Source organism: Bos indicus, chromosome 23 (genome assembly GCF_029378745.1).
Source record: "Bos indicus isolate NIAB-ARS_2022 breed Sahiwal x Tharparkar chromosome 23, NIAB-ARS_B.indTharparkar_mat_pri_1.0, whole genome shotgun sequence".
NCBI lineage: Eukaryota > Metazoa > Chordata > Mammalia > Artiodactyla > Bovidae > Bos > Bos indicus.
In genome coordinates this window covers 10936084-10963140 of record NC_091782.1, presented here as the reverse complement: position 1 = coordinate 10963140, position 27057 = coordinate 10936084, and the positions used below count along the sequence as shown (strand labels likewise).

The window sequence follows — 27057 nt, the reverse complement described above, 5'->3', positions numbered from 1 at the left end:
TCTCCCCCTGCCATCTCCCTCTCTCTCTCTCACACACACACACGCATGCGCGTGCTGGAGTGGAGCTGGCCTTTATCCCTGGAGCCAGAACATTCAGGAAGGTCACTCTCTCCTGTGGGGGCACTCACATTGTACCCCCCAAAGAGCCTCAGATATTCCAAGCAGCTGTCTTCAGGTGCATTGTTTTCAGGGCCTCGTCCTAGCACTGACCAGAGCCTGGGCAGATGCTGGGCTGTTTTGGGTAAGACTGCGTTGAAGGGACAGTTACGCTGCTAGAGTTTAAAAACCACTGAAAGGGAGTTCCCAGGCGGTCCAGTGGTTAGGACTTGGTACTTTCACTGCCATGGCCTTGTCAGGGAAATAAGATACTGCAGTTCAGTTCAGTTGCTCAGTTGTGTCCAACTCTTTGCGACCCCATGAATCGCAGCATGCCAGGCCTCCCTGTCCATCACCAACGCCCGGAGTTCACCCAGACTCATGTGCATCGAGTCGGTGATGCCATCCAGCCATCTCATCCTCTGTCGTCCCCTTCTTCTCCTGCCCCCAATCCCTCCCAGCATCAGAGTCTTTTCCAATGAGTCAACTCTTCGCATGAGGTGGCTAAAGTATTGGAGTTTCAGCCTCAGCATCAGTCCTTCCAATGAACACCCAGGGCTGATCTCCTTCAGAATGGACTGGCTGGATCTCCTTGCAGTCCAAGGGACTCTCAAGAGTCTTCTCCAACACCATAGTTCAAAAGCATCAATTCTTTGGTGCTCAGCTTTCTTCACAGTCCAACTCTCACATCCATACATGACCACTGAAAAAAGCATAGCCTTGACTAGATGGACCTTTGTTGGCAAAGTAATATCTCTGCTTTTTAATATGCTATCTAGGTTGGTCATAACTTTCCTTCCAAGGAGTGAGCGTCTTTTAATTTCATGGCTGCAATCACCATCTGCAGTGATTTTGGAGCCCCCCAAAATAAAGTCTGACACTGTTTCCCCATCTATTTCCCATGAAGTGATGGGACCAGATGCCATGATCTTAGTTTTCTGAATATAGAGCTTTAAGCCAACTTTTTCACTCTCCTCTTTCACGTTCATCAAGAGGCTTTTTAGTTCCTTCACTTTCTGCCATAAGGGTGGTGTCATCTGCATATCTGAGGTTATTGATATTTCTCCCAGCAATCTTGATTCCAGCTTGTGCTTCTTCCAGCCCAGCGTTTCTCATGATGTACTCTGCATCATGTACTGAAAGTGGAGCCTAAAAGCCACGAGGCTCTGCCAAAAGTAAAAGTTAAAAAAAACAAACTTATGGGCACTTCCCTGGTGGTCCTGTGGCTAAGACTCCATGCTCCCAGTGCGGGGGGCCCAGGTTCAGCCCCTGGTCAGGGTACTCGGTCCCACATGCAGCCACTAAGACTCAGCACAGCCAAATCAATAAAAATAAATATGAAAAAACCCCCAAAACTTATAGCCCAACCCCTATGTGGCCAGAGAGGATGCTGAGGCTCAGAGAGGGCAGTCCCTTACCCAAGTCTCTCAGCAACTGCAGGCATTACTTACCCTGGCCCTCAAATTTTATTGCAGAAACACACAGTGCTTTCTGTGGACCAGACAGTGTTCTCAGGACTTCACAGATACTGATTCATTAAGTCTTTTCAACAACCCTGTGAGGAAGGTATTATTATTATCCCTATTGGAAGGACAGAGGAGGCTGGCGTGCTGCAGTCTATGGAGTCACAAAGTATCAGACATGACTTAGCGACGGAACAGCATTTGGCAGATGAGAAAACCGAGGTGCAGAGAGGTTGAGTAACTTACAGCTTGTGAAGGCAGAGCTGGGGTTAGAACCCAGGTAGTCTGTCTCCAGTGCCCCACTCCTAACCCCATCAAGATGATTGTCTTTCAGGAGTAGGAAGTATAAGTCAAGCATTTCTATTCTCTTTCCAGTGAGGTCAAAGGCCTGCCATCGTAGAATTAGGGAAAAAAAGATATACTCAGAACACAAAAACATCCCGTTACAAGCCTGGGGAAGAGGTCCCCACTAGGTTGAAGGGATTTGGATACGGAGCAGTATCTCCTAGGGATTTTCCAGGTTCCCAGGATTGGTTAACATTGAACGAGCTCCCCACCCCCACTCCATCCTAGGGATGTGCCCCCAGTGTCATCTGTCCTGAAGTCTTAAAAACCCATCTCCAGATCACATTTCGGGTGGAGCCTGGTCTGCCTGGGTTGGGGGTATTTTTAGCAACATCCTGTCCCATGGATGCCGGGGGAAGTGTTGGGATGGGGGCTGGGAACCTGGGCCAGATATGAGGTAGGGGCTGAGTGAGGGCACTGGTTGAGGCCATGAGGCTGGTGGTCTCAGGACTTGGGGTCTGGGATGAGAAGAATGGGGTAAAATCGCTTTAGTTGGAAAGGAAGGATTCTAGGCATAAGCAAGTTTGACTGGTTACTACAATGCGGGCAGGTCATCTGCCTAGCCCTGGGCAGTAGAAGGTAAGGCAGGGTCCTTGCCCTCGGGGGCTTACAGTGGCGGGTACGGCGGCAGGCAGGCTTATTGGGTGAGATAAGAGGGTGCATGGATGGAGGGTGACTGACATGGTGGCTAAGGACTGGGATCCCAGTGCAAGGATGGGGGCCCTTCCCTCAATGATGAGGGCTTCGTCTGCCAGGACAGAGCCCGCGAGGTCTCAGGCCGCCCCCACCCGTGTCTGTGTCCATAGCCGACTACATCGTGCTGCAGTTTGGCCGCGTGGCCGAGGACGCCTTCACCCTAGACTACCGGTACCCGCTGTGCGCCCTGCAGGCGTTCGCCATCGCCCTCTCCAGTTTCGACGGGAAGCTGGCCTGCGAGTGATCCTAGTGATATCCCCAGCGCCCGCCCGCCAGGGCTGGGAAAAGGATTCACGTTGGAGGCTTGCACGGTCCCTTCACCAGAGCCTCTCGATGAAGACTTCTCCCTTGTCGGGGGGCTGACCCCTCACCGTCTCCGGGTGACCTTCATTCACTGCCCAGCCTGGCACGGTGGGGTGGGGGGAGGAGCTCAGACGGCGGTTCGGACGGAGATGAAGAACATCTGGAGTTGGAGCTGCACATCTGGTCGCGGAGCTAGGCTGCGCCGCTTCACCAACACCACCCCCGCCCCGCGCCCCAGTCACTTCCTGTCCAGGAGCAGTAGTCAGTGTTGTTTTAACCCCCTCTGGGACTGTACTAGGGCTCGGAGGAGCCGGCGGGGGCTCAGAGGAGGGGGCAGGTGATGGGGGACGGAGAGCCGGTACCAACACCCCCAATAAAGCCGCTTCCTAGGCCAGGACGGACAGCGGTTCTTCAGCGCGTGCGGAGAACGAGGCGGCGGGAGGGGTCCGGGGGGCGGGCTGGAGGCCTCCGTTCCCCCACCCCCGTCCCGCTCGGGCCCCGAGGCGCTCCCGCGTCCCCTCCCACGCGCCCATCGCGGGTCCTACCGAAACTCGGCGGGGCTCGCGGTGTCGAGACGCCCCCTGCGGGGGCCCCCGGGGAGCCGGGACGAGAGGGAGGGCCCCGGAGGTCCAGGAAGAGGGGGAAAGGGAGAAATTCGAGAAACAAGCCTCTCGGGGAGAACCAGACAAACCGGGTTCGGGCAGGGCGGGCGCAGCCTCTAGGGCGGGACCGGTTCTGGGGCCCCGGGAGTCGGGGGTGCGGGCCCCCGGGCCGGAGAGGACGCTCCGCCTCGGCCGCTCGGGACTGGGGGGGTGGAGAGTGAGGAGCCCGAGGCCCGTGCGCCCCGAGGCTCCGCCGGGCTCCTAGTGACGCGGCACCCGCGCCAGGGCCCCGACGGGAGTCCTGCCCTCGAGGCGGGAGCTCCGCCCCCGGCCCCGCCCAGGCCGGAGCCCCAGATTCCGGCGGGGAACCGGGGAGGTGGGGGAGTAGAGCCCGGCGTTCCAGGCAGGTTAGGAGCGCCGCTCCGGGCGGGCGAGGAGCGAGGCGCCCGGGCGCGGAGAGGCCGGGCGGGCTGCCGCGGGGGTCCCGGAGCCCCGGGGTGGGCGGCCCGGTCGCCGGCGGGGGGCGGCCCCGCGCGGCCCCGCCCTCGCGGCCGGTGCCCGCCCCGCTCCGCGCCCCGCCCCCTCCTTCCCCGCAGCCCCCACCCCCAGCCCGGGCTCCTCAACACAAACTTTCCGTGCGGCTCGCTCCCTCCTCCGCGCCCGGCGCCTCCCGCTCCGGCCCGGCTCATTCCGCACATTCCGGTCAGCCCCCTCCCCACGACCCCCCTCCCCCGGCCCCCCTCTTCGCTCCCTCGGGCCCGGCGGAGCCGCCCGGCCGGAGCGCCCCCGCGAGATCGGACCAGGTAAGCCGGGCGGACGCCGGGAGGAGGCCCCGCTGGGAGAGGTGGTGTGGTTGGTCGGTGCTTTGGGGGGTGGGGAGCAGTCAAGGGGGGGCTGGTTCCCAGAGCCATTGTCCAGCCTGAGCCTGAGCCCCGGATCTGGGTGCCGGGAAGTTTAGAGGAAAGGGGGAGAAGCTCTCCGGGAAGCCCCGCCCACCCTCCCACCAACCCCCCGCGACCCGGACGAGTTGTTCGGGGGGAGGTCGGGGAGCCGCGAGCCTGGCCCCGGTGCCAGCGCCTGTCCAGACGTCCGCATTTGGGGGTGTCGAGGTCGGGGTTCGGGGGCCCGCACAGTCTGGGGTTGGGGGGGCCTGCCACCGGGGAGCTCGTCCCCGCAGCGCCCAGCCTCGGGCCCCGCCGCCCTTTGGACTCCCGGCTGGCGCTGTCTCGGAGCCCGCCCGGCCCCAGCTCCACGCAGGCCTCGGGCCGGGCCTCCGGGCGCCCAGGCTGGCTCCCGCGCGCGGTGCCCGCAGCCGCGCCGGACTGTGGACGGTCTCTGGCAGCCAAGCTTCACGACCCCGGGCGTGTGCCCCCTGATGGGGCAGGGGCTTAAGTTGCCTTCATTTCTGCCGCCGGCGTCGGGGTGGAAGTTTCAGAGTTCCAGCCCTGAGCTCTGTGAGCCTGGTTCCGAAGGGGACTGGATTTGGGGCCTTGTCTTGGCCACACACTTCGTCAGAGCCCGTGTTTAGACTTTAGAGGACTTGAAGGCGGCTTGTCTCCTCTAACCCTAAGCCCCACCACACACTCACCACCCCCACCATTGTCTGTCATGCCCTCTACTCCTGCCTGGGGAAGGAGAGCTGGGAGCGCCTGTCTGCCTCTGTTTTCCAGCCTAGCGGGGCCCTGGGGCAGTGTCATTGAGACCAGACCCCACCGTGTCACCTTTCCGGGAGAGGGGCCCTCATCCAGGGCTGCGAGATTTTTTTTTTTTCTGTGAACAAGGGGGATTGAGGCCTTGGGGTAGAGCTTCTCAGGGGAGGGAAGCCGTCCCTCACAGCTCCCTCTGTGTCTTTTCTCTCTCCAGGTAGAGGCAGAACCAGGTCAGGCCTGAACTTGTAGCCGAGTAGAGCAGGGGGTGGGGGTGGGGGCTGGACACAGCTCAGAGGGGCTGGTGCCCAGGGCGGCTCTGTGTATCCCACCTCCTGCAGCCCCAGAGCAGGGGGGCCAGGACACCTCGTTGGCCAGAATGCTGGGGGCAGCCTGGGGCAAGGAGGGAAATCTGAAGTTGCCAAAAGTTAGTTTTGGTGAGAAATGAGGTCTTCCTCCCACCCAGATTCTGGCAGCTCTTTTTCCCCATAGAGTTGCCACCACAGACCATGGTTCTGGGGTCTTCCTGGATCCCTGCTCACCCTGTGAGCAGGCAATGGACAGATGTCTTTTCTAGGACTAGGGTATATGATGAGGGGGGACTCATGGGACCCCAAATGCCCCCTCCTCAGAGAGAGGCTGGGATCCAATGGGAGTCTCAACCTCATGGGCCTTCCTCTACCATCACTCCCCGCCCCCCCAGGGAGGGAACAGTAATTAATGCTAATTAGTGCATTTGGCTGAGTAGGATGGTCAGTGATGCCCAGGTCAGAGCTGTGTGTATGTGTGTGTCCTGGGCTCTGCTCCCACATTCACCCTCAGGTTTGCAGATCTTGGCACATTCTGAACAGCTGGGGAAATATTAAAATGAAAAGGAGACATCTCAAACAGAGGAGGCCAAGAACTTAAGAGATCTGGCCTCAGCTCGGCGGTGGGCCTCAGTTTCCCTGCTTGGAATCCAGGACTTCTCTGGTCCCTTTTCTCTGAGCTTCTCCAAGTCTCTTTTTGGTTCCTGGTCAGTTGGCCTTCCCATCATGGAAACTGAACCTGGTGGGATCTGGAGAGGTGAGTGGGTGATCAAAGTGGGTCTAAGGAAGAAACAGGGCTGACCGGGGGTTGACTGAAGACAGCGAAGCCAGTGAGAGGGGCTGAGAAGGTTAAGGCAGCAGCCATCAGGAGGGCCAGGGGGGCCAGGTGGAGTCAGAGAACAGCCCTGGGAACTGGCTGTGGGGTCTGGCAATGAATGGTGTTCAGAGGCCACCTGGATGGCCAGCCCTCTCCCAGACCCCTCTGAGGGCTCAGGGTGGAAGCTGGAAGGGAGCAAAAACTCCCAGTCCTATCCACCTCTTCGCTCAGGAAGGGAGAGGAGCCAAGGGGTCCGGCTCACAGAGAGGACCATTCGGGGTGGCGGGGGGAGCTGGTGGTGCCAGGCCCCAAGGAGCCAAGAAAGAGGGCTCCCAAGACTGCAGCTCTCCATGGAGGTGGCCGGGAGGTCCCAGCCTCTGCTTCCCATGTGGGGTTTAAGGGGTAGTGTTGAGGATCCAGGTCTCCGTGGACCCCTGGGGTCATGGCGGGAGCTTCTCTGCTCAGAGCTGGGGTGGAGACCAGCTGATCACACTTGGCCCTGTCCCTGTGGCCTAGCCCCATCCTCCCCTTCCCCCAGTGTTGTGCCAGCCTAGGGTGGTCTGCCGGAGAGGCACTGCCCCTCGGGGCTCTGCCTGTCTGCTCAGGGTCCCGCAGGAGGCTGGGACCCACAGGCGCAGGGGCCCAGAGAACCCTGTCCCTCTGTGAATCCGCAAAGCCTCAGCCCCTGAGGTTTCCTAGAGTGCTGATTGCTTCCTGTGCTCCCTGCCAGGCCCACAGGACCGGAAGTGATAGAGGGAAGCGGGAGTGCAAGTGTGTGCTGCTGGACCTGTGTGTGTGTGTGTGTGTGAGGCCGAGAGGGACCCTCTGTGGGTGACACCGTAGGGGTGGTGCATGTGAGGGGAACTGGGGTGAAATCAGTTCATGTGTGTGACTTCACAGGACGGAACTGTATGCGACATTGTGACTTTGTAACATGCATGTGAGAGACGCTGTGACGTTCTCAGTGTGTGACTGATCTGCATGCGTGCGTGTGTGTGTGTAGGGCACCTCTGTGTGTGTGAGGGGCCATCACACGGGGTGGGTTTATGAAAGAACCCGTCTGCTTGACCAGTGGTGTGAGCTCACATCCCTGTCCGGCACTGACTGGCTGGGATGCCGATGCGCCACCTGTGAGGGCCAGTGCGACCGTGTGATGCTGTGTGTGTCCAAGGCAGAATGAGGCACACTGGGCCGGATGTGCTCACGTATAACACGCTGAGACGCCGTTGTGACATGATGGACTCTACCTAGTGCAGCATGCGAGTGCTGAGAAGCCGTGGCCATGGCTGAGCGTGAAATCAGGTGTGTGGGTGAGACGGAGAAAGAAAGCCCACATGCCGAGGGTCGGTGCCGCTTGCGGGGTGAGACTGACCCTGTGGGCGGTCACATCTGTGGTGGTTTGAGATAGTGGGGCCGTGGGGGTGACACCCTTCAGGGCTGTGGCATGTATGGCGTGGGATGCCGTGTGTGTTGAATTTGAGGGCCCGTGACCCCGTGATCGTGGCAGATCACAAAAAAAACCTGTTAGAAACAAAGGATGTAATTAATGCTGCTGAATTGTGCACTTTAAAAAGGTACTTTTTTTTATCGTGTATATTTTATCACCATTTAAAAAAAAATTAAGGGACTGCCCTGGTGGTCCAGGAGTTAAGACTTTGGTGCTTCCACTGCAGGGGGTGCAAGTTTGATCCCTGGTAGGGCTGCATGCAGCCCCCCCAAAAAATGTTTTTTTAAAAGGAAAGAAATGAGAGATGCAGGTGACAGTGGCAGTGCGGGGCAGTGGCTGTGAACAGGAGTGTGTATGTTTGAGAGAGAGGAGGGGCCCAGGGCAAGCTTCTGTGTTTATACATAACATTGACAGTGTGACTTTCCCGAGGAGGCAGCAACCAACTGAGGGATGGGTCACATCTCGGTGGGTGACCCAGAGTCCAAGGGGCCCTCTGACACGGTGAGAACTGCGAAACCCAGAGTCACCCCTTTACTGCACCCCCGCCCTCTCCAGCCTGGATCCCTGGCCTTCCTGGACTGAGTCGAGATGAAGAGGCTGGACAGCGGCTCGGAGTGGGGGGTGAAGTCTGGGAAGTGGGCCCCTTCTCTCTGCAGGAGGTTTGAGGGCTCCGAGCCCCTTCCCTCCCTCCTACACTGCTGGAGGGGGGAGACAGTGAGGGGGAGCCTTGGAGAGAGAAGCCTACAGGGGCTTCCCTGCCCCCTCGACTCCCTGAGAAGCCTGTGCCCTAGGAGAGGGGGTGGGTGGGTGCAGAGGCTGGATTCCCAAATTGGAAGCACATTAATAAGCTGGGCAGCGGGGGAGCCCCCTTCACCTCCCTCCTAGTGGGCTCTGCAAATTGCTTCCTCCTGTAAAAATCTCAGCCCGGCTCTAGGGAGGCGGGTACTCCCTCCCTAGCCTGGCAGGGCGTGGTCACTTGGCAGGATCCCTGAGGGGGGGTGTGGGGTCCTTGGGCTGGAGGTGGGGGCGGCGGACACCATCCGCATCCCACCCGCCCTACGCTCCCTGTCCCAGCACAGCACAGCTACTTCTAGGGTGGGAGCCTCTGGCAGCTGGAGAACAGCTGGCCCCGCGGTGGGGGTGGGTGGGGAGGAAGGAGGGAAAGACGGATGGGGGCAGGGAGGCTCCCTGAGCCTTCCTCCACTGCCGGCCCCATCCTCAACCCGCCGGCCGGTCAGCCTTGCCCTGCCCTGCCCTGGTCTGGAGGCAGGGCATTCGGGATGAAACTGCTGATTTCCTGATCTTCCCACCCTTTGAGTGAGGTTCTCACTCAGCATGAGAGCATTTTGGGGGCTGAGTTTCTGCAGGAGCGGACAGCTGCTGCCTCTACCCCCAGTGCAGACAGCGGTTCAGTCGCCTCCTTGGTGGGGCCGCTACCTGGGGAGAGTGGGGGGGATTGCTGACACCTGCCTGGACTGGCCTGGCTTGCATCTCCCACGAGGCCCAGGCTCTGGGGAGGCCCAAGCTTCAAGTCTGTCCCTGCCCCCACTTGAAAGGCAGTAGAGGGCGGGTGGTTTGGAGTTGGTGGGGTGGGAGGGGCTGGGGTGGGTGTTTAGGTCCTCTGTGGCCGCCCCGGCCTCCCTGGCTTCCACCTCTGGAGCTGTCCAGCCAGTTATTCCAGCAGGTCTGGCCCCAGGGAGGGGAGTGGGCTGCAGAGTACCCCTTATCTCCCTCAGGGCCCTGAAGCCTGCTCGCCTAGCCTCCTATCTCCCACCTGGCCACCACCCAGAGGCATCTTCTGACCTCCCAAGGCCCTGGGAGAAGGGGAAGCAGGTGTGACTGGTCAGATCGAAGGTAAAGGCCATATGAGAGCACAGAGGCCCGCAGGCCCTGCAGGAACGCGGAGAGGGGAGGTCCTCTGAGAGGAGGGGTGGGGAGCGGTGGGCCAGGAGGGGCCGTCGCCCTGGATGCGGCCCCAGCCCCAGCGATGGCTCCCTGTCACTCCTCCCTTCCCCTTTGGTCTGCTCGGGGCTCGGGGTCTTTCTGTCCTTGACTCCATCCGTCTCTTTCTCTCTCCCCCCACCTTCTGGTTTTCCGTTCCGCACAGCCTGACCATGTCTTGGTTTAGTGATTGGCCCCTTTCAGCTGGGCCTCCTGTCTTCTCCATCTTGGTCTCTGTCTTTCTGTGTCTCTGTTGGTCAGGGTCCCTCGCCCCCTCCTCGCAGTGTCCGTGGAGCCCACTCTCTCCAGCAGTCTACCTGTTCCGTCTGTCAGTCTCTCTCCGGATCTCACTCTCGCCCTCCTGTTCTCACTCCAACTTTCCCTCTCTGGGTCTCTCACTCTCTGACCGTCTCCTCTCTTTTGTCAGTTTTCTTGGCTGTCTTCTCTTCACCCACTCCCAGACTCTCCCCCATCCTGCACCCCCCATCCCTCCACCTCTTTGCCCCTCACCTGGGTCTTTCTCCCCCTTCTCCCACCTGTCTTGAGAGCAACGCAGAGGCTCTGCACACCTGGGCCAGCGACAGTGAGCGGCTGGGGGCTGCCACCCCTGTAAACCCCGCCATGGAAAGGGCAGATCAAACCCTAAGCTGAGTGGGGGCTAGCATCCCTGGGGTCAGCCCCCTTCACCATTGGCCTCAGGATTGGCCTCAGTCCAGTCCTGCAGCTGGCTGAGGGGAGCCCGTAGCCTCCTCCCTCCCCGCAGGCTGAGTCCCAGTGGTTTGGAGTCTAAGAGAAGGAGGGGGGCCCACTCTCTGTCCTCGCCCCAGGGCAGTAACTCTGGGAAGGCCAGAGCGGCTATCCAGGCTCTCCACAGTGACCCCCTCCTGAGTGACATGGTAGGACAGAGACCCTAGTTCAGCCCCCAGCCAGGCGCCACTGCCCACCTGCCAGTGCCCCGGGTGTTCCTCGTTCTGGTGGGGCGGTGCAGATATTCTCACTGGGTGTCAATCTGGGCACCCACACAGCAGCATAACCTGCACACATGGTGCTCCTGGGCATGGCTGTGTGGGGTGGGGAGTTACCTGCGGGCCCCCAGGAGTGTGCCTGGAAAGTGGGTCTTGCATGTAGCCTGTGAGCCAGTGGAAGGGACGGTGGTCCCGCTTCTCTCCTTGACTTGTCCTTGCGGCCGCCCCCCCGGGGCTCCCCTCCCCCTCGCCAGCTGCCAGCAGTCCCAGCCAGGGGCCGCCGCCCCACCCCCCCCAGTCTGTCCCAGCTCCCAAGCACTGCTGTGTTCGCCATATTTGGCCACAGTGCTCCTGCGGGGGGCGGGGCGGGGCTGACATCACCCTGAGAAGGGGGGGCCCCCCGCCGCCTGGGTGAGGGGAGGCGGGCAGAGACTTGGGGGAGGCAGGAAAGTGGCTTTGGAAAGTCTGGGGCTGGCAGGGCCCCCCATGCGCCGGGCCCCTGCTGCTCTGAGGGAGGCCTCAGGGAAGGATTTGGGGGGAAATGGGCTGAGGAATCTGTTGGGAGGGGTCTTAGCTCATCGTAATCCCTCATCTGCCTCCCCTCTAGAGCCCACTCATCTGTGGCACTGTCAGACCTGGGGGAGGCTTTGCATCCCAACTACCCCAGTACAGGAGCCGCTGTGATCCCCCCACCCTGCATTGCCCTCCCCGCTTTATTACATAGACTTGGTCTCAAGGGGTTGAGGAGGGGATGGAGGTGGGGATGCAGTTCCTGGGCTGAATAGAGAAGTGTGGCCCTTGCGACCCGTCAGGAGCACGGCTTCCTCTCTCCATGGCTGCCCTCTGGTGTGTCCTGAAGGCCTTCCAAGGGAGGGTTATGGCAGTAACCTGGGGGTCCTTGAAGTTGCTCCAGCCACCTGGGTTGAGGAGATCCCGTGGCCCAGACCCCACTAGGTAGACTGAGGATGGTTGCCGTGACAGCTGGGTCTCCTTTCTGTCTGCAGATGGTGGGACTTCTCATCTTGGTTAAGAGACCGAAGTTAGATTGCCTGTGTTCAGAACCCAGCTTTAGTACGCACTAGCTGCGTGTCCTTGGGCAGATTGCCTAACCTCTCTGTTCCTTGGTTGTCTCATCGGAAAAGTGGAAATAATAATAGTAGCCACCTCATGGGTGACGGTGAGGATGAAGTGAGTCAGTGTGTGTCAAGTCCTAGACTAGTGCCTGCCATATGCAGGTGCTGTTGTTTGTAGTGACGTGAATGTAAACTCTGTGTCCACCTGACATTCAGGCAGCAGCCCCCGCCAGGCCCTCCCAGGCTGCCAGCAGCCACCTTCACGCCTTCCAGAGTAAATAGGTGGTCCCCAAAGGGAGAACCCCACCCATTTGGCAGGACCTGGAATTCTTGTTTGAAGGGAAAGAATTCTCTTCCCTGGCTTCTGTGGGGGTCTCCCACCTGGCTCCCTTCTCTCTGTTCAGCCCAGAGCACATCCCAGAGTCTAGCCATCTGGGGCTCTGCAGCTCCCTGGACCCTGAGAAAGCCCTGGACGTGCAGTTCTAAGGCTGAAGTGGGCCGGGGGTGAGCCGAAGGGCTGTGTGTGTTGGGGGACTGTCTGGGTGTGGTCTGCTTTAATAACCCAGCTCGGCGTGTGCAGGGAACTCAGAGTTTATAGAGCCCTGGCCCTTCCACCATGTGGGCCAGGGCAGGGGCGGGTGTGTGGGTGGTTTATGGGCTGCTGTGGGGCCGGGAGGTGCGGGAACAGGAAGTGGGATGGAGGAACGGGTGGGGTTGAGCAAGGCTGTCAGCCCAGCACCTTCTCAGCTGCTCCCTTACCCCCCAGCGTCGCTCCATTCTCCAGGATTCCTAGGGCAGTTCCTGCCCTGAGATTAGGTTCCTTGGCAGGGTTCTCATGAGTTAGCTTTTGAGGAAAGCAAAACCATACCCTCCCTGGATCAGGAACCCTCATCTTATGGCAGGTCCTTGGCAGGGTTGGGTTGATGCTGGGGGAGAAGAAGGGGTGAAGTGTTAGTTGCTCGGTCGTGTCCGACTCTTGCGACCCCATGGACTGTATAGCCTGCCAGGCTCCTCTGTCCGTGGAATTCTCTAGGCAAGAATACTGGAGTGGGTTGCCATGCCCTTCTCCAGGGGATCTTGCCAACCCAGGGATCGAACCTGGGTCTCCGACATTGCAGGCAGCTTCTTTACCGTCTGAGCTACCAGGGAAGCCCACGGGTGGGGGTCCCTGATCAGGACTCCTGATGACGAGGAGGAGAGTCGAGGCTAGAGGCAAGGAGCCCTTTTGAGAGCCGCAGAAATCCTTGGCCCTGCCCGTGTGGTCCTCCTCTCTTCCTCGTCATGGTGCCTTTGGCAGCTGCATGGTCTTGTGAGCCTGTTTTCCTCATCTGCATAATGGGCATCACTCCTTGCCACCCCCCCGCCAACCCCCCCAACGCCACCTTAGTTTTGAGGGTTGAATGAATATGAAAGTGCAGGTGGCGGTGGTTTAGTCGCTAAGTTGTGTCCGACTCTTGCGACCCCATAGACCGTAAGCCCACCAGGCTCCTGTGTCTATAGGATTTTCCAAGCAAGAGTACTGGAGTGGGTTGCCATTTCCTTCTCTGAAAGTACTTTTTCCTCACAAAAGCGCTGTGCAGGTATAAGGCATTTTGTTGTTGCTCTTGATCTCCACTAGTACCATGTCTTGAGTGTTAATGAAAGAATCTCATTTCATTTTAACCCTCACAATCTCAGGGAGACCCTTCCTTCCTTTTAATAAGGCTCAGAGAGGTGGAGTCACTCACCCAAGGTCACACTGACTAAACCACCCCACCCTGGAGCACTGGCCCGGCCCCGGGGTGGGAGATTGCTGTTGTCTGGAAAGGCCCTGTGCTACCTAACCCCTCTGCTTCTGCCCCCCAGGTTCAGGCTGCCCAGTGGGCTCAGGCCCAGAGCCCAGAGCAACCAGCACAATAGCGTCCAACAGCTGGAATGCCAGCAGCAGCCCCGGGGAGGCCCGGGAGGATGGGCCCGAGGGCCTGGACAAGGGGCTGGACAACGATGCAGAGGGCGTGTGGAGCCCGGACATTGAGCAGAGCTTCCAGGAGGCCCTGGCCATCTACCCGCCCTGTGGCCGCCGCAAGATCATCCTGTCGGACGAGGGCAAGATGTATGGTGCGTGCGGGGAGGCAGGGGACCCTGGGCCGGACTTGGGGAGGCGCCTGGCCCTCCCCGCCCCTCCCCCTGCTCTCTGCCCCCTCACCCAACCGGTTTGGCGAAGTCCTTGCGGGGCCTCCAGCCCTCCTAGGGCGGGCCGGCGGGCGGGCGAGTCTGGGCGTGCAAGCCTGTGTGTCTGGATCCTCCTCACAAACAGGCCAGGCTTGCCCCCTCCACCAGAGTGCAACCCACGCGCGACACCCCCTGGCTGCCCCTCCTCTCCTCGCCCCTGCTGGCCTGGAGGTTTCGGGGTGACTCAGTGGGCCCCAGAAACTGGGTCAGTTCGGTGTGTTCTGGTCTGGACCTGAACACAGGTCCCTCTCCTAGGAGGATGTCGGGGAGGGTCCCTCTCCTAGGAGGACGTTGGGGAGCCCCCCGAGGGCTGAGGCCTGGGGTGGGATCCCAGTGCAGAGCAGGGGTTCCCCCCATCATGGGTGGGTCGGGGAGGGGGACTGCAGGGTGGTGAGAGGCCTGCTCTGGGAAGGGCCCGTGTGGGGAAGAGGGTCTCACCTCCTCCTAGGCCTCCTGCTTGCCTCCCTCTGCCACCTGGCCCACCTCCTGCTTTCAGAAGGGAGTGTCCCCCCCACCCCGTTCCTTCCTCAGAGGGCTCTCCCAGGGCTGCATTTTTGGGATAACTCAACCCTTCTGCTCCTGGCTCCTTGCCAGCATCCTCCAGCTCTCTGGAGTGGGGCAGGCCGTCAGCCCGTCCGCGCCCGGTGTGCAGCGCCGTGGGGGGAGCAGAAGGGAGACAGCTGGGCTGCCTGGGTCCCCTTCTCCTCCCACGGGCACACGCCCACCGCCAGCCCGGGCCCACTCGTGGGGCGGGCAGGTGTTCCCGGGTGCCTTCCCCGGGATGGGGGCCACCTGCCCCCACCACCACCTCCCAGATGGCCGGGGCAGCCCCGCAGGGTATTTTTAGACAGGGTGGAGGGAGTGGGGTGGAGGGGGCAGGCAGGAAGGGAGGGGCAGTGGGCCTGGTTCTGTCATGGAAGAGGAATTTGGAGAATGTGGCCCTTCTGCGGAGGCTGTGGAGTTGGGGGGCAGGGGCCTGGAGTTGGGGGTAAGGGGTGTGCCCCCAGGATGCTGACATACACTGCACCATGTGTCCCAAGCACCACCCCTCGCTTCACAGGGCCAAGCCCTCGGACACTGGCCAGCCTCTGGGTCCCCCGAGGGTCTGGGGTGCAGAGCAGAGCCCCCGCATCCAAGGCTGCCGGGCTGAGCCCGCTCTCACAGGGTGGAACAGACACTGGGAACCAGTGACTTGGGGGTGACAGGCTCAAGGACATGGTGATGCGCTCAGTGACACCTCTTGACCCAGGCTGTTGGTGTAGGAGGCGTGCTGGGGACCGTCCGGTCCTTCCTGCCTGTTTCACCAGAGAAGGACAGGGACCCAGGGCCCAGAATTCTCACAGACACACAGGGATGTGTGCCCAGGAAGAGACGTCACACACACACCCTCATTGACAACACAAGGGGGAAGGAAGCCCTGCCCGGGGCTGGGAGTGGGGGGCCCAGCTGTCCTGCCGCCCTTCGGCCGCACCTGCCCCTGTCTGTCTCGCAGGGAAAGCCCGTCAGGCCGCCTGACATTGTTCCACCTCCTGCTCTGCAACCCCTCCCCCAATGAGCAGCCCCCCCAGGTCCTGGAGGCCATAGGGGAGCCCTGGGACTTCCCCTTCAGCTGCCCTGCTTGTGCCTCTTGGGGGGCAGAGAGGGGGGTGGTTTGGAATTGAGACAGAGATGGGGGAACAGGCGTGGTGTGGTTTCCAGCTGGGGAGGGGCTCTCCTCTTTGCCCACTTCCCATTTTCCTCTTATCCCAATCTAGGTCGAAATGAGTTGATCGCACGCTATATTAAATTGAGGACGGGAAAGACTAGGACGAGAAAACAGGTAAGAGATGATTTATACTGTGCACACCCCCCACCCCAAAAGACACCCTCTTCCCTGCCTCCTTCAGCCCCTTCCCAGCCGAGCTAGCCCACTTCCCTGCCCACTTCCTTGGATTCGCCCCATTACTCAGCCCTGGTTCCCCGACCTGGGATCGAACCTTAGCCACCCGCACTGGGAGCGAGGAGTCTCCTCCTCCTCTGGACCTCCAGGGAAGTCGCCGCTGTCCTTTGTGACTGCCCCCCTCCCCCAGATCTTTGGTTCAGTGACCACAGATCGCTGGGCAACTGTGGCAGCTGTGTGTCCCTGCCCCGAGTGGCTCACTGACCAGGCAGGGAGACGGACAGTTGGACAGATGAGTGCAGAGGAGGGCGGCATGGCTGAGATTGGAGTGTGCGCTATCGGACAAGCATCTAACCCTGACCAGCCAGGGGAAGGGAGGAGGAAGGGCTGGGAAGGCTTCCTGGAGGAGACGATGCTCAAGATGACTTTTTTTGTAGGAAGGAACAGATTTAGGCAGGCAGGAGGAAAGGGAGATGATTCTTCCAGGCCAAGGAAGTTGGCTGTACAAAAAATAATTGTTAACGCCTCCAGAGTTGACTTTGTGTTCATGTATTTAGTCCTCATAGCAGCCTTGTGAAGTGGGTACAGTAATTATCTCCCTCTTACAGGTGAGGAGACCAAGGTGCAGGAAAGTTAAGTAACTTCCTAAGGTTGCTTGGCAGGTTGGATCCACTGGACAGGAAAAGAGATTTCAGTTGGTGTGGTGTGTGGAGGGAGGGGTGGAGAGATTGAGCTGGCGCCTGAGGGCCAGGTTTCCCTGGGGGCAGCTGGGGGCCTGGAAGGGACTAGATCAGGGAGTGGCAGCTGTTAAGGCCTGTCTGCCCCGAACACCCGAGGCAGTGCATAGGGAGGGCCAGGCGGAGGCAGGGACCTAGGTCAGCTGCAGCCTGGGCAGTGACCGTGGGTAGCGATGGTGGACACGGAAGAAACTGGCGATCTGGGAGCTAGTCATCTAGGCTTCCAGTCCAGGGAGGAAACCTGAACGGAGCCCTTTAGGGTGGGTTGCATGTGGGGTGAGAGAGGCAGGCTGGAGTCAGGGACCTGGAGAACCAAGGTCAGCACCGCCCGAACCTCCTTCTCTGGGTGGGATTTGGGCCTTGCCACCCACCCCCAAGATCCCCCCTGTCTCCAGGGAAGGTTCTGGGTCCACTCACCCAGTGTGGAAATTGCTCCCTCATTGTTCAGGCCTTATTAGTCACTCTGCCTGGGCCCGCGCATGGTCGTCGTCGTCGTTAGTTTCTTATTTATTTCATTTTACTTGGCTGCACCAGGTCTTCCTCGTGGCACACAGGATCTAGTTCCCTGAACAGGGTTTGAACCCAGGGCTCCCTGCATTGGGAGCTCGCTGTCTTAGCCGCTGGACCACCACGGAAGTCCCTGGGCCAGCTCAGACCGTACAGCATTTATTCATTTAGCAAATCGTTGAAGCTACTACTGTGTTCTCCCGGCACTAGGGATCCCGCCAAGAACCGGACAGACAGGGCCCAGTTCCCTGAAGCCTGGGGCCATGGGAGGAATACTAGCTGTTCAGCCCCCGGCTTCAAATACTTGCTCCTCTACCTGCGGGCAGGGGATGCCTCACCTCCCAGCCTCTGTCCTCAGCTGTTCAGTTAGCTTAAATGTAAAACAGCGTGTATTTGTGTACGAATTTGCCACTTCTATTGCTATTAGTATTATAGTCATTACGGTGAAGGATTACGGTGAAGATTGCTCAGTTGTGTCCAACTCTTTGCGACCCCATGGACTGTAGCCTACCAGGCTCCTCTGTCCGTGGGATTTTCCAGGCAATAGTACTGGAGTGGATTGCCATTTCCTTCTCCAGGGAACTTCCCGACCCAGGAATTGAACCCGGGTCTCCCACATTGTAGACAGATGCTTAACCATCTGAGCCACCAGGGAAATCCCATTATAGTCATTACAGACCACCATCCCAGGCACAGGAAGAGGGGACTGTCTTGGGCAGGTGTGTCCTGCTTCACCCAAAAGACGTGTTTATAGGAACCTGTTGGTCAGAGTGGGAAGGGGCCCAGGCATCTTTAAATGAGACCCAGGGAGGGTGGCAGATCCCCTGAATTCTGGGTCCAGCATCACACCTGCTCCTGGCCAGATATCCCAAGAAGGCTGGCTGTACAATGACATTTTACATACTAGCTGTTGGTAAGCTCAGGATTTTAAAAACCTCTGGCTTTTGTCATTTTGCAAGGGTGACACTCCTCTTACTTTATTATTAGAGCTCTGATGTCTGATATCTCCTCAAAGAGGGACCCAACCTATGGTTGTGAGAATAAGGTGTGTCTTTATGTGTCACAAAGAGCAATGCAAGGTTTTTTGGTGGTTTTCATTTTACTTTTAGCTGAAAAAAAAATGCAGTTTTTAAATTTATTTTTTATAGCTACTTAGACCAATTAATGGGCTTCCCTCATAGCTCAGTTGGTAAATCATCTGCCTGCAGTGCAGGAGACCTGGGTTCAATTCCTGGGTTGGGAAGATCCCTTGGAGAAGGAAATGGCAACCCATTCCAATATTCTTGCCTAGAGAATCCCATGGACAGAGGAGCCTGACAGGCTACAGTCCACAGGATCACGAGAGTCGGACATGGCTTAGCGATTAAACCACCACCCCCCCAGCAGTTAATAGCAAGTGCAGTGCCTTCGTGGGCTTCCCAGGTGGCTCGGTGGTAAAGAATCTGTCTGTCAAGTAGGAGACGTGGGTTTGATCCCTGGGTCAGGAAGATCCCCTAGAGAAGGAAGGGGCAACCCACTTCAGTGTTCTTGCCTGGGAAATCCCATGGACAGAGGAGCCTGGAGGGCTACAGTGCTGGGGTCACAAAACGTCAGACACGACTTAGCGACTAACTGACAACAACAATGCCTGCATGTTGAAAGCGCAGCTAATATTACATTAGGGTTAAGTCCCATGTGACTTTCAGCTGTCACAGAGTTGGCCATCTGGAGATAAGTCCTGGGCTAAGGGCCTATTGGTGGTGGCCAAGTGAGCTCTGCTGTCAGGCCACTTGGGTCCAGCGGTGTGACCTTGGATAAGTTGCTTAACCTCTCTGTGCTTTGGCACATCATCCCAATCATATTAAATTGGGAATAATATTAGTGCCAACTTCTTAGCATTGCTGTAAAGCTCAGATGAGTTGGTACATGTAAAGTGCCGGGAACAATAGTAACTGTGTGGAACTTCCCTGGTAGTCCAGTGGCTAAGACTTCAAGCTCTCAGTGCAGTTGATCTGGGTTCCATCCCTGGTCAGGGAACTAGATCCCACATGCCACAACTAAAGATCCTGCATGTTGCAAATAAGACCAAGTGCAACCAAATAAATAAATAAATAATACATTTAATAACAAAAAAAATACTAGCTGTGCTCGGTAAATGCTGGTTATTGTCATGATGTGAAGTGATCAAGAATCTTGCTGGCTGTAGGTCTGAATCGTGGGCGCAGTGAGATGAGAAGCACTCATTTGGGTCCTCACCAGATAGCAGGGGGCCTTCCAGCAGCCCTTACATAGTAACTTTTAATCCATGATTAAAAAGAAAAACTGTTTCTTTGTGGCGATAAAAACAATTTGCAAGGCAAGCCAACAGCAATTGCTGATACTGAAAGTGAAGCAGCTTAGAAGATCCTCGAGTTCCTCCCCGCTTGTTTCATGGGGGAAAAAAAACAGAGACGTTTAGTTCTCTGAGGCTCAGGGTCAGATCCTTGACAATGTCAAGGGGGTGTTGTGCAAGCCCAAGGCGCACACATCCAGATGGTGGCTAGCTCAGTTTTGCCAGTTGAGGGAGGCTTCAGGAAGGAGGAGCTGGAGAAGAAATGCAATTAAGAGGATATACTGTGTACACAGAGAGAGTACACACTGCTATGTGTTAGTCCGAGGGGAAGAAAGGCGTGCTGGGGAAGGGAGCTGCGTGAACAAAGCAGGAGCGAGACCAGGCCTAGTTCCATAGGCTGGCAAGCTGGGGTCTTCTTGGGAGGACTTAGGCAGAGGTTCAGGGGAGACCTTCTGTAAGGGATTTGGCCTTGATGGGTAATCTGGTGGCCAGCAGAGGCATTATGGCCATGGCTAGCCTCTGAGATGCCAATTGGAAAAAAAAGGGGTCCAATGAGGAAGAAGTCACGCGTTCTTGGAAGAATACAAAGATGCTCTTCCTCTGTTTTTTACCAGTCATCTTTTAATGGGTGTTAATTCTCCATTAGGATGTGAAAGGATTCAGGGCTGCCAGGCAAAGGTCATGGTCAGGAATGCAGAGTGTCCCTTCACATCGGGCCCTCTTCAGTGGTACTTGTGTGGCCACTTGTGTTTGAACTCCTTGTAAGAATGGCAGTAGTTGAAAAGCTTGTAAGCTGCCAGCACCGTGGAAAGTCCGGCAAGGCTTCCTTTCTTCACATTGACATACTTGTTGTCATACTCTTGAAATGCTCCAGCAGTGCCTTTAGGGGCGAAATCCTGCGTCAGTATCCAGCTTAGCAGCTCCCCTGTTTGGCTATCCAGGAGCTTCTCCAGCTGGTGGTATGACTGATGCCATCTTGGATTCCAGGGGTCTCTCTTCCTTTGCTTTAGATGCAGCCCTGCATCAGGGCACACGGCTTGGCCAACAGAGCTTGAGCTAGATTTTAGCCCTCACTGGTCAGGTGCTCTTACACAGTGAACAACTTGTACAACTGTACATGGTAGTCCTGGAAGCCACAGTAGGCTCATGATCAAGACAGGCCAAAAGAGAGCAGAATTGGCAGTGCAAAGGGGTGTCTGCCCACAGGGGCCCCACAGTTCCCCCCCACTTACAGTTGGTCCCAGGAATAAGGGCTGGGATGCTCCTTGCCCGTGGCCACCCCAGCTATGCCTCCTCACTGTCTGTGTTTTCCTCTCTGGCCGGGCACGGGGCGGCCCCTAGGTGTCCAGCCACATACAGGTTCTAGCTCGGAAGAAGGTGCGGGAGTACCAGGTTGGCATCAAGGTATGTCAGGCACCTGACCAGGGCCTCCAGCCCCCTTCTCACTCACGGTGCCTCCTCCACTGTCTGCGTGGCTCAGGCCTCTGCCTCGGCTGGCTCTCCAGCCCCTCTATGGCTGCTTTCTGGCTGAAGCTCTATTCTGGCCTCTCCTGTTTTTTCTGCTCTTTTTCTCTTTCCTTTCTCTCTCTACAGGTCTCTAGCCACTTGCAGGTTCTAGCCAGGCGGAAGTCTCGGGAGATTCAGTCCAAGCTGAAGGTAGGGGGTCCCCTGCCACTTGGCCTGGCCTTGCCCGGGCCTGGTGCTGCTCTCTGACCCCAACCGGGGAGAGGGAACCGGCTGTGGAGCTATAGGTGGGCAGCATGGGGGTCTCAGAAATATGAGAAGCAGAAGAAGCCCAGTGGCCGCCTCATGCTGCACAGGGCCACGGTCCCTGGAGACAGGAGGAGCCCAGGAGGACAGCCCACCCGACAGCGAGGGAGAGGAAGACCATCTGGGGGCCACTGAGGCTCAGCTCTCTTCTCCTCCATTTTCCTTTTCTCCTTCCTCCTAATTGCTGCTTGCTAATTGCATGGGGACTTCGGGTGGGCAGGGAGGAGACACCGGGTGGGGAGGACTGGCAGGCATGGCTGTTCCTTGTCTTGGGCACTCAATCCTGGTGGCCCTGTGGCTGAGGATCTCAGAGCCTGGGCTTATGGCCCCAGCCTGGGTAAGCTGCACCTCTTTTCTGCCCATGGCTGCCCAGCAGACCACGCCTCCTGCCCCTGCTCCTCTGCCTGAAGCACAGCCCCAGTGGGTGTGGACAGACCCAAAGGGCCCCAGCTTGGTCCCCTAACTAGATCTCCAGCCCCTCCACCCTCATCCTGCCCTTTCCGGGGCACCCTCAGCCGACACGGACTCCCTCCCGGTGGCAGGGGGCTGGGGGGAGGTCCACGACTGCCTCTGAGCTCCCCTGGGCCCCTCAGGACCCCAAGAGCCAGGTGGGCACTGAGAGGAGGGCGGTGAAATGACGTGCCCTCCACCCCCCACCCCATCCGGGCTCCTCTGTGTCTCATCTAATCCATCCTCCTTCTCTTCCACAGGCCATGAACCTGGTAAGTAGCACTGCCCCTGCCCTGAGGGTGGGGGAAGGGCAGCGGGTGGGAAAGCACCTATGCAGAATTTTCAGAGTATGGATTGCGAAATCAGTGTAATAGACTGTGCAAACAGCGTTTTTTTTTTTTTTTTCTTAATGGATGATAGTGGCTCTTAAACTTTAGCTTGTATCAGAATCACCTGGAAGGCTTAGGGAGCCAGACTTCTCGGCCTCACCCTCAGAGTTTCAGAGTCATTAGGTCTGAAGTGGGGCCTGAGAATTTGATTTCTAATAAGCTTCCAGGGGATGCTGGTGTTTCGTTGGTCCGCGGACCAGACTTTGAGAACTGCTGATGAAATAGAAACTATGAGTGTTTGACACACAAGCAAAATAAAAGGAAATATTTTTCACGTATACTGGGTTATGGAATAAAATAAAAGTATCTCTTACTGTGGATTGTAATCAGAGGGATGATGTACACGTAGGAGCGAGGGCCTGGGACAGGGCCCCTGAGGCAGGCCGCCATCCTGTCTCTGGCCTGGCCGAGGCCTCACAGGGCTCCTCTCCTCCCCAGGACCAGGTCTCCAAGGACAAAGCCCTCCAGAGCATGGCGTCCATGTCCTCTGCCCAGATCGTCTCTGCCAGCGTCCTACAGAACAAGTTCAGCCCACCCTCTCCTCTGCCCCAGGCCGTCTTCTCGGCTTCCTCACGGGTACGGGGGTCCTGGCAGGTGGGACTGGGGTGAGGGAGTGCCTTTAGGGTGGGTGAGCTGGGAGTCCTGGATACTGAGGGACCCTGGCCTTTGTCCCGTCTCTGCAGTTTTGGAGCAGCCCCCCTCTCCTGGGACAGCAGCCTGGACCCTCTCAGGAGTGAGTATTGGGAGATGGCCTTCCCCCACCGTCTTCCTTCCCCTGTCAGCCGCGCTGGACTTCCCTTCCCATCTGGGTTCCAGCAACAGCTGAGCAAAATCTTAAATTAAAAATAGAGGGTTGGAGAGCACCAGTTCAGAGAGCTGATGCTTCTGTCTGTTCATTCATGTGTTTGTTTATTCATCAACCACTTGTCATCCATCTTACAATTATTTTTCACTCAGTTAATCTCTGAGTCAGTCTTTCAGTCAACAAGTCGGGTAGCCAAGTACTCTCAGCTCCTTCAACTCCAGGATGAATTTCTTCCTAAGACACGCCCTCGGTTTAATGAGCAGGTCTGCAGGGTGGGGTTTGAAATGCTACATTAAATGTGCACATCAGTTGTGAGATGCAGCCAGACTTCATAAAAGTTAACACATGAAGCAAACAAAACACTTGGGAGTTAGCTGGTCGGCATGCGTTTCGGGGAAGTGCACAGGAAGCCGGGTTCCTCCCTACGGGGGTCCCAGATGAGGCCCATATGACTGGGCCAGGCAGAAGGTGGGGAAGGGGGCGACTCTCTAACCAGCCCGTGCTCCTGTCTGCAGCATCAAGCCCTTTGCACAGCCAACTTACCCTGTCCAGCCGCCCCTGCCGCCAACGCTCAGCAGTAAGTTCCCCGCCCGAGGCAGCCACTCCGTTCCTCCTTCAGCACCTGCACGTGTGCTCGGGAGAGCCTGGGCCTGAGTGAATGAGTGAGTGAGTGAGTGTGTGTTTGTGTACACACGCGTGCGCACGCGCATGTATGGATACTGGGAGGGAGGGGTGGGTAACATCTGTAGGGGATCGGAACAGGCCAGGAATAAGCCCCTTACCTTTTACAGTGTTGCTTCCAGAACTGTGTTACAAGTACACACCACCAAAAGTGTTACACTGATAGGTGTGTATATATATAATTCCTTCTAGGAAAATACACCAAAATCTTCACGGAGTTTCACTTCTTCTAGGTATTGGGGTTCTGGGTAGTTTTTCTTTTTCCATTTTCACTTTATTTTAAATTTTTGAACTTTTTAATTTGTATTGGGGTAGAATGGCTACCCACCCCAGAATTATTGCCTGGAGAATTCCATGGACAGAGGAGCCTAGCAGGCTACAGTCCATGGGGTCACAAAGAGTCAGACACAACTGAGCGACTAACACTTGTGATGGTTTTAGGTCAACAGCAAGGGACTCTGCCATACATATACATGTATCCATCCTCCCCCCAACCGCCCCGCACCAATCCAGTTTGACACATAACGTTGAGCAGAGTTCCCTGTGCTATATACAATAGGTCCTTGTTTATCCATTTTAAATATAGCAGTGTGTACATACCCATCCCTAATTATCCCTTCCTTGCAGCAACCGTAAGTTCGTTTTCTAAGTCTGCCTTTTCACTTGCCTTGTATTTTCTGTTTGGACACACATTAACAGTGACACAAGGGAAAATCCACGGGTGTACATTACTGAGGCCACAACACACGGGGGTGCAGGGTCCGCGCTGCACACAGGCCGGGTGCAGGCGGGGGCGGCTCTGCGTGTAACCGCACAGCACCCCGTGCCGACGAGGGTCCATCTCGTCCTCCCAGATTACGAGCCCCTGGCCCCGCTCCCCTCAGCTGCTGCCTCTGTGCCCGTGTGGCAGGACCGCACCATCGCCTCCTCCCGGCTGCGGCTCCTCGAATATTCCGCCTTCATGGAGGTGCAGCGAGACCCTGACACGGTACCGTGGGGTTGGGGGCAGGGTCTGTGCGGTCCGGGGCCGCCGCTCAGGGTCGTGGGGCTGGGACACCGTGGTCGGGGGGGCGGTCTGTCTCCGTGCAGCCTGTTGCCCCCCCGCCCCGGGGCTTGCACACTTGTGTGCTCTCCTGACCCTGTACTGGGCCCTCCCCACAGTACAGCAAACACCTGTTTGTGCACATCGGCCAGACAAACCCCGCCTTCTCAGACCCGCCCCTGGAGGCAGTGGATGTGCGTCAGATATACGACAAGTTCCCCGAGAAGAAGGGTGGCCTGAAGGAGCTCTATGAGAAGGGGCCCCCCAACGCCTTCTTCCTCGTCAAGTTCTGGGTGAGCTGCCCTTGCTCCTCTGTTCTCGACGGCCCCCGCCAGGGGCACAGTGCCCCCTGGGCCCGCCCCTGCCCTCTCTGCCTGGGCCTGTGGGTACCATGCGGGAGATGGGTCCCCAGGCAGGATGCTTCCCTTGGCCTCGGTCAGCACCTCATGCCACCCGGCTCTCTCCTCCAGGCCGACCTCAACAGCACCATCCAGGAGGGCCCAGGCGCCTTCTATGGGGTCAGCTCCCAGTACAGCTCGGCCGATAGCATGACCATCAGCGTCTCCACCAAGGTGTGCTCCTTTGGCAAGCAGGTAGTGGAGAAGGTAGAGGTGAGTGGGGGGCCACAGCGAGGGAGGGGGCCGAGGGGTCGGCTGCTGGGAGTGGGCCGGCCGAGTGACTCCTGCCCCCCGCCCACCCCCTCCGGCTCCTGCAGACTGAGTATGCCAGGCTGGAAAATGGGCGCTTTGTGTACCGCATCCACCGCTCGCCCATGTGTGAGTACATGATCAACTTTATCCACAAGCTCAAGCACCTGCCAGAGAAATACATGATGAACAGCGTCCTGGAGAACTTCACCGTCCTGCAGGTGTGGAGGCGGCGGGGGGCACCCAGGCACAGGGGGAATGGGGTGGGTCAGGGGGCACCTGGGCACAGGGGGCACGGGGGTTAGGGGGCACCAGGGCACAGGGGCCTTGAAGCAGGGGTACCCAAGCCCATTCCTCAGAGGAGGAGCCTGAGCCCCAGAAAGGAGGACCCCTCCCCACACCCCAGCCCTGGGCTGCCTGACCTCCCATCTCTTCCTACCCGACCCCCAGGTGGTCACCAGCCGGGACTCCCAGGAGACCCTGCTCGTCATTGCTTTCGTCTTTGAAGTCTCCACCAGCGAGCACGGAGCCCAGCACCACGTCTACAAACTCGTCAAAGACTAGGGTGCCCTTGGCCCCCACCACCACCGCCACCACCACCAGGATCCAGGACGAGTATCTTTCCCACACGCCTGCCTGGTCCCCCCACCCCAGGGGTCCAGGATGGAGGACTCATCCACCTGCCAGGCCTCAGGCCCAGGACCCGGGAGGCCTCCCCAGCCACCCCTGCACGTCCACTCCCTGCCACTGTTCTGCGCTTTCATTGAAGGAGGAGAGAGGCGGGGCTCAGCGCCGGGCCCAGCTCAGCTGGACGCCAACCACCGTCACCAGCTCTGCCCAGCCTCGAAAGACTGGGAGGACACCTTCCAGCTCAGGGGTGCGTGGCTGCTGACCTTTCAGGGGACTGTGGTGGGCGAGGAGCCGGAGTGCAGAGGCCCCGGATGGGGGAGTGTCGAGCTGGGGTCGTGTTGGGCAGAGAGAGGGCCCGTGCTTTCTGTGTGCCTGTGGTGTGCCAGGCCTGGGGCAGGCCCCCGCATGCCATCCTCAGACCCTGAAGGGCAAGAGTGGGGCTCAGTGTCTCCCTTGAGGGACCCGGGGGAGAGGTGGGCAAGTTGGGAGTCCTCCCCCAGGGCAGCCTGTCCCTAAAAGCCCAGGTTTACACTACCTCCATAGGGTGGGGCCCAGCCACAGGGGTCAGAGGGAGTCTGCACTGAAGGGCCAGGGTGGCTGGGGTGGGTGTCTAAACAGACCCCAGGGCCCTACCAGCCTGCAAATCCAGGCCCTGGGGGCTTCCTGGTCAGATCCAAGCTTCCCTGCCTGGCCTGGTCCCAGCCCCACCCTGAGAAGCCTCCCTGTGGGCAAAGGTTCCCAGGGGCAGGCCCGGGCTCCAAAACAGGCTTGAGGGTCAGGTCCGAAGATGGAGTCCCAGCCCCCGGGGAAGACCCGTGGCCCAGGGAGAACGGGCAGTAGAAAGGTTTGACAGTTTCTCTTGCCTGAGACTTGCATCTGGTGGTGAACCCTCGGGGGACGCCGTTCTCTTCTGTTCTCCCCGCCTCGGTCTCTCTGGCCTGGAGCGGCGGCTCCCCGTACCCAGACCTGGGACTGCTGGTTATGCCTCCCCATCACCCAGGCCCCTCCACCTCCAGCTGCCGCCCGTGGGTATTTATGAGTTTCATATGAAGTACTGTGCCCCTTCCTTCCGCCGCCCCTGAGCTTCCTGAAGGTCCTCACAGTTTGCATATTGCTCAGGCCACCTCCAAACCCAACCTAGGTTTTATAATGTATATTATATATTTTTTGTGTATTTTTTAAAATCCAGCTGTGATGGGTTATATCATACATGTGGCACAAGGCTGGGGCAGAAGGCCTGAAGGCCCGGCTCCTGCTTGAAAAAAAAAAAAATTAAAGTTATTTGTTTGTGGGCTA

General features: G+C 58.3%; 2 protein-coding genes across 2 annotated transcripts in view; both read left to right on the top strand.

Moving 5' to 3' along the window:
• The window catches only part of TULP1 (TUB like protein 1), a 15141-nt gene extending 11557 nt beyond the window's left edge, over positions 1-3584 (top strand). The window contains exon 15 of the mRNA XM_019986346.2: positions 2711-3584. Coding sequence (XP_019841905.1) covers positions 2711-2844 — 134 coding nt within the window. The 3' untranslated portion in view covers positions 2845-3584. The remainder of the gene's footprint in view (positions 1-2710) is intronic.
• Positions 3244-27057, top strand: TEAD3 (TEA domain transcription factor 3). Its single transcript, XM_070778392.1, has 15 exons — positions 3244-3261; positions 3918-4308; positions 13548-13799; positions 15668-15732; positions 20689-20751; positions 20941-21003; positions 21828-21839; positions 22395-22532; positions 22640-22689; positions 23277-23338; positions 24297-24430; positions 24604-24777; positions 24955-25095; positions 25200-25352; positions 25582-27057. Exons 1-15 carry the CDS (start codon positions 3244-3246, stop codon positions 25693-25695), a joined length of 1830 nt encoding a protein of 609 aa, XP_070634493.1. The 3' UTR covers positions 25696-27057.